At 37.1% G+C, this 21095-nt stretch overlaps 1 protein-coding gene across 15 annotated transcripts in view; it reads left to right on the plus strand.

Annotated features, from left to right (window-relative positions):
- LOC133635116 (leucine-rich repeat-containing protein 7-like) overlaps positions 1–21095 on the plus strand; it is a 396315-nt gene that overhangs the window by 274184 nt on the left and 101036 nt on the right. For all 15 annotated transcript variants that reach the window (XM_062027903.1, XM_062027904.1, XM_062027897.1 and 12 more), the window contains 4 exons: positions 7877–7994; positions 9656–9734; positions 10107–10196; positions 12995–13051. In XM_062027903.1, coding sequence (XP_061883887.1) covers positions 7877–7994; positions 9656–9734; positions 10107–10196; positions 12995–13051 — 344 coding nt within the window. The remainder of the gene's footprint in view (positions 1–7876; positions 7995–9655; positions 9735–10106; positions 10197–12994; positions 13052–21095) is intronic.

Consider the following 21095-nt stretch of genomic DNA (forward strand, 5'->3'; position numbering starts at 1 on the left):
CCTCTCGGAGCAGAGAGGTAGTAGCATGGGTAACTTTAGCTGTGGTGCGAGTGGTAATACGAGAGAAAGAAGGTGCGAATCTGGTAACAAATGAAGGAATAATTCATTCCCAAGAAAAACAGCAGGGGGTCCATCGTCTGGCGGTGGCTTGGCTTCACGCGGGAATATGTCGAACAGACAACCGTCATTTGTCAAGTGTGGGGCAAAAGCATTGCTACAAAAAGTAGCATTACTGCTAATAAGTAAGAATTTTTGGAAAGTCACCCGCTAGAGAATGAAGAGTGCTTACTCCGCATGTCAACATCTCCATTCGGTGCCACACCAATAAAATGCAGAGGCAACCATTTCCAGATCAACACCGTATGAAAAAAATAGTGAACAACAGAAGGAGATTACGTCCGCAGTAACCTACCACATAGCGATTTAATTTCCTATTATGCAGCTAATTTTTATTTGACAGTTATTGAAATATCTTGTGTAACATCATGCACAAAAGTGCACTTTATTTGTTTTAAACTATTGTAGTGGCGTTCTGTACAAAAAGTGCACTTTAATTTAGTGTTGTTTTGATATGTCATCTTAGTGACATCATGCACAAAAGTGCACCAATAGCATACTTGCCAACCCTCCCGAATTTTCCGGGAGACTCCCGGATTTCAGTGCCTCTCCCGAAAATCTCCCGTCTCCCCTGCGCCCCTCAACTACGGTCTGGGAGTCTCCCCCACCCCCACCCACAGAAAGCACGCCTCTTCTTTTCCACCGCAGCGCTCCAATAAAATACACTCAGATCTTCTGTTTCTAGCCGATACTACATAAAAAAAATAACGTAAAATAACGCAGTAACGCATCATGTAGTAACGGTAACTGAGTTACTGAATATAAAAAATAACGCGTTAGATTACTAGTTACCGCCGAGACTAACGGCGATACAGTAACGCGTTACTTTGTAACGCGTTAGTCCCAACACTGATCGTGACATGGCCTAAAAATATTGAGATATTAAAAAAAAGCCATATCGCCCAGCCCTAGTTGACAACCATACGAAGGATGGAATTGCAGCGCGATTGTCTTCTTACTCACAGCTATTTCTGTGCAACTGGCAGTTTGCATGTCCCTTCTACGTGTGCTAAATAAAGACCCAAAACAGCGGCCGCAGAACAGTTTTAGCCTTGATAAATCACACTAAATGTGTTAAATAATTAAATTAGCATTTTCTCCTCCCAGTATTGTGGGAGTGCCGATAATATATAATAATAATATAATTCTGCATATTCATGAAGACAGACACGCTAAATAGATTGCACTCCTTATTTTGCTCACAATCCTTTGAGCACAAGCTTATCAGATCAGCTTTCTGTGTATTATCATGTTTCCACATATTTTAATACATGCAAAACTTTAGTAGATCAGGCCCCAAATGAACAAATGTGTTGTTTTGGTACAGTTTCTCAGTCTTGCATAGTTGGTTATAGTGAGAACGCAATCAGAACTAGATCTGATCCAAATAGCAAATGAATAAATCAGGTTTGACTCTGAATTATATAGTGGTGAAGTACAGTACTTACAGGTAGTACACAGGTCTTCAATTTGGCACGGCAATGTATGTTTACAGTAAATCTTTCTGGTATGTCCAGGAGAATAATTTGCTCAATATGTCCGTTTTAAGTGCACTTGACTTTTACTGTTGTTTTGCTCCTAGTAAATTAAAATGTCCACGGATAAAAGTTATTAATAATTTGCTGTTCATTATTACTGTTTTCAACTGCTGGCAGCAATAACAGACTACTTTAGAAAGTGTGGAGGATAACAAGCAGCAACAATGTTCAACAGTGGTTATTTTTGACATTTCTTGCCATTTATCCTCAAACGTTGCAATGATCAATGAGCAGTATTAATGTAGTAGTATTCACTTTTAACCGCAAACGTTGGTATTTATCGAAAAATTCTAAACGGAAAAGGTTGCATATTCCACCCACTCTTTTAACCATAGCAAGTTTTGATGAAGAGAAAGAAATAAAGCTGATACCCATATGAACATAGTATTTTATGTACTGTATTTCACGGTGTAAAATCCTTCCTCTCATTGCGGATATGTTGTATATGTATTTGTTGGAGCCTAAATATCTGATTATAAAGATGTATTTAATTTAGTTTTATTGTTAGCATTGGTTTACAATTTGGGTCACATTATTTAAGTAGTGTTTATTTTGCTACATTTATGTATACATGGGTCTTTGAGTATGTTTATGTATTCTTTTAATTCATTTTTAAAAATATTTGTTTCTATACATTTGACCTTGGGATTTCAAACTGTAACACTGGAGTTGTTGCAAATATAATATAATGGAAATGTAATCTCATATCATTACTATGACTTGGATATTTTATATCAAGGGTGTTAAACTGTTTATTATGTATATATGTATGTATATATATATAATATATATATATATATATATATATATATATATATATATATATATATATATATATATATATATATATATATATATATATATACATATACAAGTGTGTGTATATATACATATACAAGTGTGTGTGTGTATATATATATATATATATATATATATATATATATATATATATATATATATATATATATATATATATATATATATATATATATATATATATATATATATATATGTCTTAATTAGATTATCCAAAAAAATAGTGCTCGATACCGTGGTAGAGCGTAATATGTATGTGTGGGAAAAAAATCACAAGACTATTTCATCTCTACAGGCCTGTTTCATGAGGGGTTTCCTCAATCCTCAGGAGGATTGAGGAAACCCCTCATGAAACAGGCCTGTAGAGATGAAATAGTCTTGTGATTTTTTTCCCACACATACATATGTATATATATATATATATATATATATATATATATATATATATATATATATATATATATATATATATATATACACACATATCAGGGTTTCCCGCAGCGCTTTGTTGTTAAGGCCACCGCCTAAACTAAAGTCTTAACAAGCTGCATATTCTTAGTTCCGCTTAGTTCTGCCTCTGCCTCTGTCAGTAGTCTCTGCAGCACCCAGCATTGTCCCACCCACAGAACCATCTGATTGGTTACACGCAGAGCGGTAACAGCCAATCAGCAGTGCATATTCAGAGCGCATGTAACAGCCATTCAGCAGTGCGTATTCAAAGCGCATGTAACAGCCAATCAGCAGTGCGTATTCAGAGCGCATGGAGTCAGTGCTCACGACAGAGGCAGGCAGAGAGGAGAGACGGTGCGGGTGAGCAGATAGGTGTTTTGCAGGTATAAGGCATAAGGCAGCGGACTCTCTCCAAATTATAATAAACACTTCCCATTTAACTAGTAACATCCCTATGAGCCCGTTGACGTTCTAGAAACATAAGCGGCAGCTCAGCTCGCTCGCAGTCCTTGAGGTGAAGGCTAATTTGCTTTTAGCGTAACATTAGCTCACTGTGCGGTGTGTGTATGTTCGTGCTTGTGCGCCCCACATTAAACGGACAGCAAAGCCCTGTCTGTCTGAGAGAAAGACAAGCATTATTGACCTACAGGTAACAACTAAGTTATTTCACTTTATCTTTTTCTGTTTTGATTGAGCTGTGTTGAAGCAGCAAAAAAGGACATTATGTTAAAAGAAGAGTTTCCTGAAGCTGTCTCTGATACTTGATACAATAATGTAACTGCATCATAAAGCCTACATGAACTCCATGGTGTTCAGGGATGAATAGTCTCTTCTATTGCTATTGTACTATTTTTTCAGCTATAGTTACATTAATCATTCGTAATGTAGCAGCCTAGTTTTGAATGGCAGGGTCCCTGCTATCACATGTTGATACAAATATAACATTTACATAATAAAAATCAACTACAGGCTTCCCAAATGCTGTAATAAATTAAGCATGATGAGTTGAACATATGTCAGCATGTGGCCCCACTTTTAACTCTTTTTTTTCAAATGCTTATTGCAAACGCTTACTTACAGTAAGTCATTAATTTGACTTTGTAAGTCATTATTTTAGTATCTCAGGTAACTAGGACTGTTTTGTTTTTACTTTACGGAAAAAATATCGAGATGTATATCGCCATTCAGCAAATGGAGCGGAAAACACAACCAAAAGTTGTAGGCTTCTTCACGCGACGAAGCCGGCCTACGTCACCACAGTCTGTAGTCTATTGCCCCCCCAGACTGTGGTGGCAGCGACGAGGTGGAGACGTGATGGCGACAGGCCGAGTTACACCGATCCTTACACCCACCCACTTCCCCGGTCCCCTCCCCCTGGAGAGTCACCACCTTAACTAACAAATTTTCTGGGGGAAACACTGCATATGTGTATATATATGTATATATATATATTTATAAATATACATGTATTTTGGTACACTGTAAAAACTAATTTCTAGATTTTACAGTATAAACTGGCAACTCAGTCACCAGAACTTTACTGTAAAGTATACAGTATTTTTTAAATGGAAAAAAAAAATCATTGTTTTTTTACGAGAAAAATAAACTGTCAACTTAGTTGCCAGAAATTTACTATAACATGTACAGTGTTTTTACAACATAAACATAAATGGAAAAAACAGTGCACTGTTATTTATTTTTAATTCTGGCAACTGAGCTGCTAGTTTGCTACCGTTTTTTCTATTCACAGTAATGCACCGTAGATTTTACAGGGGGAAAACTGGCTGCTCAGTCAGCAGACTTTTACCGTATTTAAAATTTGGTACAGAAATACACTGTAAAAACCACCGTCATGTTACGGTAAAATCTATTGTCATTTTTACAGTGTACAATTTGATTGATAACTTGATTTTAAATCATACGTCTAAGTCAAGCAGATATTTAAGTATTTATTAGTTTAGAAAATATGATAATAGAATATTTGTTGTAATATTGGATACTATTAAAGTTTAAAAGTTATGCAATTTTATGTAGTACATATATATTTTGTTGTCAAAAGGAAAGAGAAATACATTTAGTAAGAAAAGATAAAGTACTTTATTGACACATATTATTTCCAGGCTTTCGCGGGCCATATGAAAATAAATCTGGCCCCCGGGCCTTGAGTTTAACACCTGTGTCTTATATGGTGCAGATATGATATAAACAACTTTACAAAAAAATTAATTGATTGTGCCAATAATGAAACTGAAATCACCTTGTACTGTATGTGTGCCAATTGCCCATAGGAGCTATAGATAATAGGGATGTGAATCTTACTATAACTTACCATTTGATTTGATTCTTTGGATGACCACTCAATTCAAAATGTATTCTCTTTTCAAACCAATTCGATTCACAATCAATATTCTTTTAGTAAGAAAGGGTGTCAATTCCTGGATTAAATTGCAGGTGTGCACACATGTTTTAGAAGGAAAGCTACAAATATAATGAATGCGTAGTAGTTGCTGATATGTTCCACAACTTTGAGTTTGACTTTGTGACATAACAACTCTAGTCTCGGTTTTTAGCTTCTTACTCTGTCCCGTTCCTTACTCATATTTATACCCTTCAGAATAAATGAATTGAAGACTAACTTCTTAGCTCGGTAGTTTGTGTAGATGAGTGTATTTTTCTGAGACCCTTATTTTGTTAGTGCAGGCTGACACGGTGCAGTGTGCAGGGCTTTTTATTGTGGAGGCCTGAACTTTGTGGTTGGTCTTTCTAGCTCTGGACGGTTGTTATGTTGTGTTGTGTTGGAGAAACAAGGCTAAGGTCAAATAAAAATTGACGCTCTAGTTTGGGACTGCCGTCCTTTCTTTATACTGAGCTTTCCCCACTTTAGCAGTCATCTTACAAAACCCTTGGTTGCCGTGCGTGCCAATCAAGTTACACATGTCGCAGTGAGGATGCATATACTGACGTCTATATTTTTTTAATTTATACCTTTGAGAAAATTGTTAAATACTCATCCTCACCCGGGAAATTGTAGAATCCGAAGTGCTGACTGTAATTTTTTCTCCTTTATGCGTTAAAAATAGTCAACATCCAAAGCTAGTTCGCTGTCTTTAGCAGCCTGCTGGACATGGAACAAAACACCATGGAGGCCTGATAAATATTATGCGCAGCAAAATGGCTTGAAAAACTTAGTTTTTAAAATTCAATTGTTGAAAATGTTGAATTGATTTAGAATCATGACGAATAACAATCGTGATTCGGATGTGAATCTTTTTTTTAGGTTGGGTGGGCACCCCTAATAGACATTGCTCATGCAACAGAATATCTCCTTTGGCTTTACCTGACCAAACAATACAAATGATCAATATATTATTTGGACAAAGACTTGGCAAACAAAAGGCTAATGTTGGTGTCTTTTTATTTTTAATCTGAGCAACAGTTCTCAGTCACAATGGAGATGACATTATTATTATTAACTTGATCAAATATCGATCCATCCATCCATTGTCTACCGCTTGTCCCTTTTGGGGTTGCGGGGGGTGCTGGAGGCAGGGGTACACCCTGGACAAGTCGCCACCTCATTGCAGGGCCAACACAGATAGACAGACAATATTCACACTCACATTCACACACTAGGGTCAATTTAGTGTTGCCAATCAACCTATATCCCTAGGTGCATGTCTTTGGAGGTGGGAAGAACCCACGCAGTCACGGGGAGAACATGCAAACTCCACACAGAAAGACCCCGAGCCCGGGGATCGAACCCAGGACCTTCGTATTGTGAGGCACATGCACTAATCCCAGTCTACCGTGCTGCCCTTGATCAAATATTGCCATTCTAATTTTCATTGTTCTTAGTTAGGTATGCCATTGCCTACCTCTTCAAAAATAATGTTTTACGGTGCTTGACAATGTAATGCAGTCTGCTGAAAATGATGGAAAGTGCCAATCTACATAGCAACTGTGGTCAAAGTTGGAATTACCACAAAACGCTTTTTAAGATATGCAACACTCTACTACCGTCTGCGGCTAAAGTGGCTAGTGCACCCCCAATTAGTCACATTTTAATGCGTCAGGTAAACCACGACCAATGGGGCCATATGAATCTCCTTCTTGTTGTATGCCTTGTTTTCGCCAGTGAAGAAAAGTCAGTAGAAAATAGTTTGTTTTCAGCCAAGTAAGAGCCGTGCAGCAGAAAAGAGGCATACAACAATACAGTAGTACTTTGGTTTTGTCGCATTATTAATACACTGCTTGAGTCTGAGCGTGTCCGACTCCGTAACATGTCTTTATGCTAGCGTGCTAGTAACTCTTACCTGGAATTCATTTTTCTCCAGCTCTGTCATCCTTATCTGTACTAATATGTCATCACTGGCTGACTCTGTAGTTATTTGCCAACTAACACGGTAACAAGTCAAACGTTGCAAGTGCCAGAACTGCAATGAAGAAGGTAAAAAAAACAAAAACGTCTTGAATTCAAGAAAGAAGTCGCAGCAAAACACAAAGGTGGCGTACTTCTATTTCCTTCGCCACTCACCATGTTTGCCAACTGTCTTGAGTATAAGTAAAAGTGATGTTAAATGTTCATTTATCCATTTAAATTGTGATTTATATATATTCTGCATTGTTTTCTGCATGTATAGTTAATATATTTAAAATCTGTTTCGCTTTATTATTTTTGACTGTCTGGAACAGATTGATTTGATTTACATGAATTCTTATGGGATTAATGAATTCTGTTTTACTGCGATTTTTAAGCAGATCCTTTGGAACGGATTAATATTGAAAATAAACGTACCACTGCATATCAATCTTCTGTGACACCTTTTGGATGACTTAGTTTTACATCTGTTTGAAAAGAAGTAGAATTGGGACAGAAAGGACAAAAAATGACAAATGTTTGTAAGATGTTTTTTTAAATGACAACCTTTTCATTTATTTGCTTTGTGTTTCCATAGCAACTATTCAACTGCCAGGCCTTGAAGAAGCTGAGCATGCCTGATAACGATTTGTCCAACTTGCCAACCACCATTGCCGGCCTGGTTAACCTCAAAGAGCTTGACATCAGTAAAAATGGTAAAAAAAAATTACCACTAGAGTGGATAATGAAAACTGACATTCAAATTGAAATGAACTTCATAATGCAAAACTAGCTCATTCAAAATTAGCTCAAAAAGCTAGCATTTTAATGTTAGCATGCTAGCACGCTGACGTAAAAATGCATACAGTTAGCTAGCATGCTGACGTAAAAATGCATACAGTTAGCATGTTTCAAATACCAAGTTATATGAGTGTAAGGTGTATGGCTGTGGAATTAGACAAAAAAGCGTACAATTTGAAAAAAAAAAGTTAGCACTTTGATGTTAGCACGCTAACAGTTAACATGTGTCACTTTCCAAGTTACATTACGTTTACCCCAGAGTCATATAACTTGGTACGTGACACTTGTAAATTGTTAGCATGTAAACTTTAGCATGTTAACATTAAACTGCTAACTTTTGTTGCTAAATTTACTCTCTTTCTCTAATTCCCCAGGCATAGATCTTAGAGTGATATAACTTTGTAGGTGACACACGCTAACTATTAACAGGCTCACGTTAGCTTGCTAGCATTAGTATGCTAACTTTTTGAGCTACTTTTGCAACCGTTTAGCCCAGAGTCATATAACTTGGTATGTGACACTTGTTATCTGTATGCATTAACGTTAGCATATCTGTCCCAATGCTAGCATGCTAACTGGCTTGAATTAATGTCCGTAGTATTTCTGTCATTGCCGTGGTGATCGCCAATTAGGTGTCCTCAAAAAACGTTATCGCATTTACTCTGCTGTACATATCTAGTTGCAGGCACAGACCGATGTCAGAGTGACGCCGTGCAATAACTGAGTTCAGTATGAACTAAAATGCAGTCTGAAGAAAACATTAAAAATCATCTATGAAAAGTTATCAGTATCCACACCATTGCAACTGATGGTTTTAAACTTGTTAATTAAGGATATTTAGTCAAATTTTGCTGCACACAATACTAATCTTCTTAACGTTAATTGTTATGTTGTTATGTTATGGTATGTTATACTATGTTTGCTTTGTTATGGTTATGTTGGTTTTGGTCATGTTGGATTTTATTATGTTATGTTGGCTTGGGTTAGTTTTTAACTCCCCAAATGCAATAAAATAAAATAAATGCCACACAATACATTTATGGCTCAATCTGGCTGCCTAACATTATCTGTAATCAAGAACCAGAGACTGTTTAAATATTTTCATTTTCATTTGATTGATGTTTGAGTTCGTTCCATTCTTCAAAAGAATACCATAGCACTTCATCAAATATCTTAATTCAAAAGTGCTGAAAAGTGGGACAGGTTGTGATATTTTGGTAACCAATGATATAAAATCACCAATAAAAACTGAACCGACTTGTAAGTCTTAAAACTGGGCTTTTGTTACAAAAGTTAATTACACATTGCAACCCCGAATAGACCGGGGGCAAAAAAAGACATACTTATTTCTTACTTGATCTTTAAAGATTATGATTATCTCTACTGCAATTACAATTTCATTCAGATGACAAAGTCTCCAGCGCAATGCAATTAAACCTCACAATGACGGTAACAATCACATTCTAGGGTTGATTAAAGCTACTTATATTGTCTTGGAATTGTGCACAACAAAACACAAACATATGTGACTCATGCATATAATGAAATGTTTCTTCCCTCATACTTTTTCTAACAGGTATTCAAGAGTTTCCAGATAATATCAAATGCTGTAAAGGCCTGTCAGTGGTCGAGGCCAGTGTCAACCCTATCACCAAGTAAGACATATTGTAACGAGCATTTGACTGGCATTGTGCAGTCTTCACTGTTCAATCTTCACAAGCATGTTGTTAAAACCCGCTAAACTAACTTCAGATATGCAAAAAGCCAAATTAACTTTGAGAGAGAAAAAAAAAAGAACTGTGGCCACTGTGCCAAACTTTGATAAGCCTCGGTTTAGCTTATTATTAACAGTAAGCTTCAATGTACAGCATCTCTTATGCACATCTCTGGGTTACGATAAAATGAGAGTAGAGTATCTTCACACGTGTAGTTTCCTGTTTCTGATATATTAAAAAGGACAATTAAAGTCATGTTGTTCTCATTTCTCCTTTCTACTACCATATATGCTTACTGTTTTTGCCTTCCAGGCTCCCAGATGGTTTTACACAACTCCTGAATCTGACTCAACTCTTTTTAAACGATGCCTTCCTGGAGTATTTGCCCGCAAATTTTGGCAGGTAATATCATGTATTTTATCATAAGTGTTTCTTGAACGAACCTTTATTGGAACAAGTGTTTCATGCACCAGAGGGTGTGTTTCTACCTTCCCAGTCTTCCTGGTAAAGTTTACTAGAGAGGAGGCTTCGCCAGGTAGTCAAACCTCATATTTTAGGAGGAACAGTGTGTTTTTTTTGTCCTGGTACCAGAAGTGTGGACCCTCTTTATACACTCGGTAGAGTCCCTGAGGGTGCATGGAATTTTGCCCAACCGCTCTAAATGTGTTTTGTGTACATGGAAAAGGCATTTGATCGTGTCCCTCACAAAATCCTGTTGGGAATTCTCAGGGAGGATGAGGTATTGGACTGGGGAAATAATTTTGGGCGTCCAATACCTGTTTGACCAGTGTCAGAGCTTTGTCTGTTTCCTGTGAGGGTTGGAGTCATTTGTCAACAGGTCTGTTCATCACTTATATGAACAGAATCCAGGGATTTAAGTTAAAGATAAAAGTTAAAGTCCCAACGATAGTCACTCACACACTAAGTGTGGTGAAATTATCCTCTGCATTTGACCCATCCCCATCTTCACCCCTGGGAGTTGAGGGGAGTAGTGAGCAGCAGCGGTGGCCGCGCTCGTGAATCATTTGGTGATTTAACACCCAATTCCAACCCTCGATGCTAAGTGCCAAGCAGGGAGGCAATGGGTCCCATTTTTATAGTGTTTGGTATGACTCGGCCGAGGTTTGAACTCACGACCTTCCGGTCTCAGGGCGGACACTCTAACCACAAGGCCACTGAGCAGGTGGACAGGGATCCAGTTTTGCGGCTGCAAGATTGGATCTCTGTTTTTTGCAGATGATGTGGTCCTGTTGTCTCCATCGGGCCATGATATTTAGTTCTACGAGTGTGAAGCAACTGGGATGAGAATCAGCACCTCCAAGTCCATGGTTGGGGATGAGATCTTGTGTCAAGTGGAGGAGTTCAAGTACCTCGGGATCTTGTTCACGAGTAGGGGAACATTTGATCGTGAGATTGTGAGATGCCCGTCATGGTGAATTTGCTGGTCGATTTGAGTTCCTACCCTCACCGGTGGTCATGAGATTTGGATAGTGACCGAAAAGACAAGATTGCAGGTATAGTGCAAGCGGCCGGAATGACTTTCCTCTGCAGGGTGGCGGGGCTCTTTCTTAGAGATAGAACGAGAAGCTCTGTCATTCGGCAGGAATCCAAAGTAAATTCGCTGCTCCTCCACATTGAGAGGAGCCGAATAAGGTGGCTCAGGCATATGGTCAGGATGCCCCTCAGACGCCTCTCTGGAGAGATGTTAGGGTACGTCCAACCGGTTGGAGGCCTAGGACACATCGGAGAGACTGTGTCCCCTGGGAGGAGCTCGACAAAGTAACCAGGGAAAGGGAAGTCTGCGCTTCTCTGCTTAGGCTGCTGCCCCCGCGACCCGACCTCAGATTAGCGGATGATAGATGGATGAATAAATGGACGGATGAATGATTGATATTTCAAACAATGCAACAAAACAGAACACCCATGTTTATAAGCTCTAATATTTACTGCATAAACTTGTCTTTGGCTCAAGTATTGTTTCAAGTTTATTCATAATTCTTGCAAAGTAAATACACCAGGATTTGGTCAACTCTACTGCTCACAAACTAATCGAGTGATTCCCAGTTAATATGCCTTTGTTGTGCAAACTAGGCAGATTTTAAAAGAAATGGCCAAGGTAGAAATGAGAGATCATATCAGTACAGTGTAGTGTTTTATGGGATTTGAAAATATAATAGTTGTTCAAAGCATGGATTTTGATTTTGAATTGACATTGTTGGGGTGCAAAATAGAGATTGGTCTAAGACAGTATTCAGCAATAACATGTGACGGCATGGCTCGGGTGGTAGAGCGGCCATGCCAGCAATTTGAGGGTTCCAGGTTCTATCCCCAGCTGCCACATCCTAGTCATGTCTGTTTTGTCCTTGGGCAAGACACTTCACCCCTGCTCCTGATGGGTCGTGGTTAGGCATCTTCACCCCTGCTCCTGATGGGTCGTGGTTAGGGCCTTGCATGGCAGCTCCCGCCATCTGTGTCTGAATGGGTGAATGTGGAAATAGTGTCAAAGTTCTTTGAGTACCATGAAGGTAGAAAAGCGCCATACAAGTATACCGGTAACCCCAATGTGTAACATGTGCATTCAGTCCTTGGTAATTTCTAAAATATCCATCCATCCATCTATTTTCACCGCTTGTCCCTTTCGGGGTGGCGGGGGGGTGCTGGAGCCTATCTCAGCTGCATTCGGGTGGAAGGCGGGGTACACCCTGGACAAATCGCCACCTCATTGCAGGGCCAACACAGATAGACAACATTCACACTCACAATCACACACTAGGGCCAATTTAGTGTTGCCAATCAACCTATCCCCAGGTGCATGTTTTTGGAGGTGGGAGGAAGCCGGAGTACCCGGAGGGAACACACGCAATCACGGGGAGAACATGCAAACTCCACACAGAAAGATCCAGAGCCCGGGATTGAACTCAGGACCTTTGTATTGTGAAACACATGCACTAACCCCTGTTCCACCGTGCTGCCAATTTCTAAAATATCTATGTAACCTAATAGGTGTCATTTTGGATGGACTTTCAGTAAAGACAAGTGAGCTTTGTAATTCTTAATGTGGATATTGTATATCCAATGTTGTTATGCTGCACGTTGTCTAAAAACTGCTATATGTGCTTAGGTTATCAAGGCAAGACCTTATTTGACTGCAGTACAGTTTGAATGAGATAACCATTGTTTTAATGTTTGCATTTGTTCAGACTCTCCAAACTTCGGATCCTGGAGCTGAGAGAGAACCACCTGAAAACCATGCCAAAGTAAGACAGTGTATTTATTACTTTGACTTTGTGTTTACACCTGCAGCCTGACTTTGATTTGAGTCTTTAAGCCCCACAGATTGTAATAATGCTCCACATGGGTTTACTGTCCCGCGGGTGTGTGGATTAAAGATACATTTATACCTGACATGTGTTCTTGAATGCTAATGAAGTCATTTTTAACCGTACCATTTTTAAAAGCTTGTGATGCTTAAAGTGGTGCTATTTCTTTTTCCATACATCAGCTGTGACTACAATCTTAGTGTTTCACTCCTTGAAAAACATTTTACATGTCTGTTATACTCTGAAAAAAAACAAAAAAACAAATTGCCATGTCCGTTCGTGTTTGTTTTCTTCGTCTGTTTCTTTCAAACAGACCGCAAGAGAGTTCACTCTTTGCTTCGGTCTAAGCACCTGGGATCGTTTTTTTCTTCTGTCGTGAAATGAAATAAACTCTCTTGTCAGTCATCCACTCTCTTTGTCTCTGTGGGTGTAGGCGGGGCCGCTAACATACAGAGAAGTTGAGCATCGTAACGTAAACGTGAGGTAAAAGTGCTTGAAATGATCAGGATAACCCCCTAACATCTAGTCACGTGTTCCTTATCTAATTTCGGACATTTCATGAAAGTTTCATCAAAATCTGCCAATAACTTTTTGAGTTATCTTGTTAACTAACCAGCTAACTGACTAACTAACTAACAGACACACCACAGCAAATAAATAGTAAATGGGTTATACTTGTATATCGCTTTTCTACAAACCCCGTTTCCATATGAGTTGGGAAGTTGTGTTATATGTAAATATAAACGGAATACAATGATTTGCGAATCCTTTTCAACCCATATTCAATTAAATGCACTACAAAGACAAGATATTTGATGTTCAAACTCATAAACTTTTTTTTTTTTTTCAAATAATAATTAACTTAGAATTTCATGGCTGCAACACGTGCCAAAGTTGTTGGGAAAGGGCATGTTCACCACTGTGTTACATGGCCTTTCCTTTTAACAACACTCAGTAAACATTTGGGAACTGAGGAGACACATTTTTTAAGCTTCTCAGGTGGAATTCTTTCCCATTCTTGCTTGCTGTACAGCTTAAGTTGTTCAACAGTCCGGGGGTCTCCATTGTGGTATTTTAGGCTTCATAATGCGCCACACATTTTCAATGGGAGACAGGTCTGGACTACAGGCAGGCCAGTCTAGTACCCACACTCTTTTACTATGAAGCCACGTTGATGTAACACGTGGCTTGGCATTGTCTTGCTGAAATAAGCAGGGGCGTCCATGGTAACGTTGCTTGGATGGCAACATATGTTGCTCCAAAACCTGTATGTACCTTTCAGCATTAATGGTGCCTCCACAGATGTATAAGTTACCCATGTCTTGGGCACTAATACACCCCCATACCATCACAGATGCTGGCTTTTCAACTTTACGCCTATAACAATCCGGATGGTTCTTTTCCTCTTTGGTCCGGAGGACACGACGTCCACAGTTTCCAAAAACAATTTGAAATGTGGACTCGTCAGACCACAGAACACTGTTCCACTTTGTTCAGTCCATCTTAGATAAGCTCAGGCCCAGCGAAGCCGACGGCGTTTCTGGGTGTTGTTGATAAACGGTTTGCGCCTTGCGACCAACTGTAGTTACTGACAGTGGGTTTCTGAAGTGTTCCTGTGCCCATGTGGTGATATCCTTTACACACTGATGTCTCTTGTTGATGCAGTACAGCCTGAGGGATCAAAGGTCACGGGCTTAGCTGCTTACGTGCAGTGATTTCTCCAGATTCTCTGAACCCTTTGATGATATTACGGACCGTAGATGGTGAAATCCCTAAATTCCTTGCAATAGCTGGTTGAGAAAGGTTTTTCTTAAACTCTTCAACAATTTGCTCACGCATTTTTTGACAAAGTGGTGACCCTCGCCCCATCCTTGTTTGTGAATGACTACTTTTATACCCAATCATGGCACCCACCTGTTCCCAATTTGCCTGTTCACCTGTGGGATGTTCCAAATAAGTGTTTGATGAGCATTCCTCAACTTTATCAGTATTTATTGCCACTTTTCCCAACTTCTTTGTCACATGTTGCTGGCATCAAATTCTAAAGTTAATAATTATTTGCAAAAAAAAAAGTTTTATCAGTTTAAACATCAAATATGTTGTCTTTGTAGCATATTCAACTGAATATGGGTTGAAAATGATTTGCAAATCATTGTATTCCGTTTATATTTACATCTAACACAATTTCCCAACTCATATGGAAACGGGGTTTGTACCTTCAGGTACTCAAAGCGCTTTGACACTATTTCCACATTCACCCATTCACACACACCTTCACACACCCTTTCACACATTGATGGCGGTAGCTGCCATGCAATGCCCTAACCACGACCCATCAGGAGCAAGGATGAAGTGTCTTGCTCAAGGACACAACGAACGTGACTTGGTTGGTAGAAGCTGGGGATCGAACCAGGAACCCTCAGGTTGCTGGCACGGCCACTCTCCCAACTGTGCCACGCCGTCCCCAAATACATAACCTTTTGGCTGTTAAATGAGCTTGTAAGTACACAGAAGACATGAAGGACATATAAAATACAGTAATAATAAAAACAGTAGACCAAAATAATTATATAAAATAGTAGTACAAAGAGGAAAAAATCCTTACTTTTTTCCCTGCTTTTGTCTTGCACACTGATATGGCATTGCAAGTGAGATACAGGCTTATTGGGGGAAGCAAGTTTCAATAATGAGACCTTGGTGGCTGCTTAGTTACTATCCATTTCATAGTAGAATATCTTTTCCCATGTTTATTCTGAATGATGGTTGCGGTGTTTGAGCGACTTGATATGCATCCTAAATTGATTGCTCCACTTCTTCACTAAGTGTTTTACAATGTTTAATTTCACTTCACTTTTTACTTTGACTTTCCTTTTTTTACACAGTGCCACCAGAAATGTCTGTCTCAAGCTTGGAAGACATAACACAGATTGAAGTTAAAAAATCAAGAACAAAAGCGACAGGATCATTTTTAATTTCTTATTATAGTCAGGACTGTCAGAAACAACGAGTTAACTCATGTGATTAGTTACAAAAAAATGATTGCATTAATCATGTATTTACGCATATTATTCATGCAATTTATTTTGATCTCACATGCTCCTTTGGCATAACCATGGATAGTTACCTAAAAGTTGGTGCAGGTTGCTCAAAGTAAGGGAATGCATAGGTCAGTTCAAAGATGAGTGAGGAGAATGATTGGTGCTTCAAATTAAATCCTGTTGGGATTTTAGCTAAAACTGTTACCAAATTTTGAGCAAACAAATGACATGCATTCAAGTAACACATTTTAAAATGTTTCTGAATGACATTCTGACAATAACATTTAATTTATGTACAAATATCAATATCTTTTTTTAGTTAATTTGAATAATGCAAGCAAGTAATTGTGATTATTCAAATTCAGAAGTGTGAGTAATCTGAATTTAACAATTCGACAACACTAAATATAATATGTATTCTACATGATACATGTGCATATGTATTCTTCCACCACGCTCATGAAACCAATTCTCCTTTTTTTATACAGTATTAATAGTTTATGGGGGTGCATTTGTAAACATGAAACGTCGTAAAAGGGAACGTCGTAAATAAAAAAGAGCACCACTTGTTTACCAAAAGGTGTGAGTAAAACCTAACCGTGGCAGCAAAATTAACGAGGCAGCAAAAAGTGCTGGAGCCATCAGACAGCACTCTCGGTCACTGGGGTTTGTAGCGGTATGATCACGTCTTCCTGCTGCTGGGTTTAAGAATGCCACTGTTTGCCAATATGGCTGTGTCTCGTTGCTCTGTCCAGGTTATTTGGAGGGGAAACAATAAGCACTGTGTTGAGTTGAGTTGAGTTTGAGTTTATTTCGAACATGCAAGCATACAACATGATACATCACAATTTCCTGTTTCTTTTGTCAACATGTTCGAAAAGGAGTAGGAAGAAGCAGAGTTTATTTAATCCTACCCCTTTTCTTTTACATAACAGTTGCTAAAACTTTTGTTCATTTCCTGTTCTCAATTAATTCACAATACACTCCATAAGTAATCACAATAAAAATGTATAAATAAATAAATAATACTTACATTTCATATAGTGAGATGAGTAAGATTATTTTGAAAATGAATGGATGGATGAAATAAATTCAGAATGTTTATCATGGTTCTTCTTCTTTGTACTTTGTAAACACTTTAAATTTGAAGAGTTTCTTCAAGTGTATTATATTAGTACATTGTTTGATTGCTTTGCTTAATCCATTCCATAATTTAATTCCACATACTGAAGGTCTTAAGTGTTGTACGTGCATATAAATGTTATAAATTAAATTTTTCACTAAGATTATATTTCTCCTCTTTTTTTGAGAATAATTGTTGTATATTCTTGGGTAGCAGGTTATAGTTTGCTTTGTGTATAATTTTAGCTGTTTGCAAATTCACTATGTCATGGAATTTTAATATTTTTGATTCAATAAATAAGGGGTTTGTGTGTTCTCTATATCCAACATTATGTATTATTCTAACTGATCTTTTTTGTAACACGGTTAATGAATGAAGTGTATTTTTGTAGTTATTTCCCCATATTTCTATACAATAACTCAGATATGGTAACACTAGTGAGCAGTAGAGAATATGAAGTGATTTTTGGTCTAGAACTTGTTTTGCTTTATTCATTATTGACGTGTTTCTCGTTACTTTATGTTGTATATTTTTTACATGAGATTTCCAGTTCAATTTATCATCAATCATTGTACCTAAAAATTTGGTTTCATTTACTCTTTCAATTTCTATTCCGTCTATTTGTATTTGTGTTTGACTTTCTCTTCTACTGTTACCAAATAGCATTATTTTAGATTTACTGAGATTCAAAGATAGTCTGTTTTTGTCAAACCATCTTTTTAATTTGTTAATTTCTTCTGTTATTATTTGTATTATCTTCTGTGTATTCTCTCCTGAACAAAACGCTGTTGTATCATTCGCAAATAATACTAACTTTAAATATTTTGTAACTTTACAAATTTAATTTATATAGAGATTGAATAATTTAGGTCCTAGTATTGATCCCTGAGGTACACCACAGGATATATTTAGCGTTGTAGATGTGTGTTTGCCTAGCTTCACGTATTGTTTCCTGTTCGTTAAATAACTCCTTATCCAGTTTAAGACCAACCCTCTGATGCCATATCGTTCTAGTTTTTTGATTAAAATATTGTGATTAATTGTGTCAAATGCTTTAGTTAGATCCATAAAAACTGCTGCCGCACATTTTTTACTATCTATAGCATTGGTAATTTCTTCTGCAATTTCAATTAAATCCGTCGAAGTTGAAACATTAGCTCTGTATCCATATTGGTTCTCATCGAGTATTCTATTTTTCTTTGTGAATTTCTCTAATCTGTTATTGAACAGTTTTTCGATGATTTTAGAAAATTGTGGAAGTAAAGAAACAGGACTATAATTTGTAAATTGGTGTTTATCTCCAGTCTTATAAATTAGTGCAACTTTAGCTATTTTAATTTTGTTTGGGAATTTACCTGTTTGAAATGATAGGTTACTAATATACATTAATGGTCCTGAGATCTCTTCAATAACCTTTTTTATCGTTTCCATATCAATTCCATTACAATGAGTTGAAGTCTTAGATTTGCATTTTTTCACGATTATAACTATTTCCTCCTGTGTCACATTACTGGGGAACATGGAGTTGGGATTTTGCTCTATGGTATCATTATAGTCCTCAATTGAAACTGGGTCTGGAATCCTTTCTTTCAATTTTGGTCCAATATTTACAAAGTAATTATTGAAGCTTTCAACTACTTCCTTTATGTTGTCATTATTTTTGTTTCCGTCTAAGAAGTATTGAGGGTAATCCCTCTTAGTGCCATTTTTAATAATGCTATTGAGGATGCCCCATGTTGCTCTCATATTGTTTTTGTTCCTGTCTAATAGACTGTAGTATTATTTTCTACATGTTCATATGTTAGTTAGCTTGTGTTTATACTTTTTGTACTTATTTTCTGCCTCTGTAGTTCTTTGTGCTATACATTTTCTATATAGTGTATTTTTCTTCTTACAAGCATTTTTTAATCCTTTTGTCATCCATGGTTGATTATTCTTTCTCTGCTTCTAATGAGTTGTTTCCATGGACAATGTTTGTCATAAAGTATTATGAACTTGTTTAAGAAATGTTCATATGCTACCTCTTTTTCATTGTATACATTGTCCCAATTTTGCTTTTCTAGCTCAATTTTGAAAGCAATCATCCTCTTCTCTGTGCAAAGTCTTCGAAATGTTCTTTTTGTCTTTCATGTTCTTTTTGTAGTTTCCATCATATATTGTGAAAACTGTCAGATGATCACTAACGTCGGTTATAAGTAGACCACTTGTAGTATTATTATCAAAATCATTGGTAAAAATATTATCAATAAGCGTGGCACAGTGTCCTGTGATTCTGCTTGGCTTTGTGATTTTAGGATATAAACTGATGCTGTACATTGTATCAATGAAGTCATCAATAGACTTTTGCTTGTTAGGGTTCAATAAGTCAATATTAAAGTCACCACATACGAAAATTATTTTTTTACCATTGTCCATGTAATTTGCCTTGATCCATTCTTCAAATGTTTCTATACTTGACTTAGGCGATCTATATATACAACTGATGAATATGTTTTTGCTTTTTTCCTGACATATTTCAATGGTTATACATTCTAAGATATTATCTATAGCAAATGACATGTTTTTTACCACTTTGTAGTTCAGGTTCTTCATCACGTACACAGCTACTCCTCCTCCATTTTTGTTGGTTCTGTTGATGTAGTTTAGTTCATATTCTTCCATATCAAAATCTATTCCTTTTTTATCATCAATCCATGTTTCTGTGACAGCGATCACTTTGAAAGGTTCGTTGATGTGTTCCAAAAAGTTCTTAAAGTTGTTGTAGTTTGCATACAAGCTTCTGCTATTAAAATTAATAATTGACAATTTGTTATCACATTTAATGTTGCTATTATATTGATCATCTGTATAATAAAAACAATTATTACTGATGTGGGAGAAAAAATGTGTATCTGGATCTATATCATTTTCCAAATCCTGGTTTTTGTGATCTTTGTTACAGAAGTTTTTTAGTTCCATATTTTCTTGTTCCACAATCTTTGCTGTTGTTTCAATAATCTCTATAAGTGTAGGTCAGGGATGTCCAAAGTGCGGCCCGGGGGCCATTTGCGGCCCCTAGCTAATTGTTCACTGGCCCGCCACACATTCTGGAAATACTATTGTAAAAATAAAAAAGAACATTAAAAAAAGTGGAAGAGGTGAAATCTAACGAGAAAAAGTTGCAATGTTGACACAAAAGCTTCCATGCAGGCTGTTTTTTTTTTCTTTTGTCTTTCTTCATTTTTCTTTTTTTGCCATTGCTCAAAAAATAATAATAATGACAAAAAATCCATGTTATAATGAATTATTTTCAGGGCTCCAATTACTTCAAATATTTCACTTTAAAATGTTTTATGTGGTAAATATTGCATATATTGTGTAGTAGCCATATAAAAACATCAAAGTTTTCTTTGACAAAAGCGCATAAAACAAACAAAATAATAGTTCCAGCATAAAATCGACAGATATACCTGAAGTTGATCTCGTAACTTAAGTGTTGAAAGTAAAAGAAAAACCTAATAAGAATGTATCACTTTATGAGTGGGGCACCTTTTAGATCCCAAATATATTTATTGATTTTTTATTTATCTTTTCACTGTGATTACTCAAAAATATGAAATAATTCAAATCAATGGTGTCCTGCATTATTGATCTTTTGGGGCTCTAATTTCTAAATACTGCATATTTCAGTTTTACTATAAAAAAAACTAAGTTGTTTTTGACAGAAAAGCCATAAAACATTTTTTTTAACTTGTATTACTTTATATCAACTTGAAGTTCCATCCATCCATTTTCTACCGCTTGTCCCGTTCGGGGTCGCGGGGGGTGCTGGAGCCCATCT

Source organism: Entelurus aequoreus, linkage group LG19 (genome assembly GCF_033978785.1).
Source record: "Entelurus aequoreus isolate RoL-2023_Sb linkage group LG19, RoL_Eaeq_v1.1, whole genome shotgun sequence".
NCBI classification, from domain to species: domain Eukaryota; kingdom Metazoa; phylum Chordata; class Actinopteri; order Syngnathiformes; family Syngnathidae; genus Entelurus; species Entelurus aequoreus.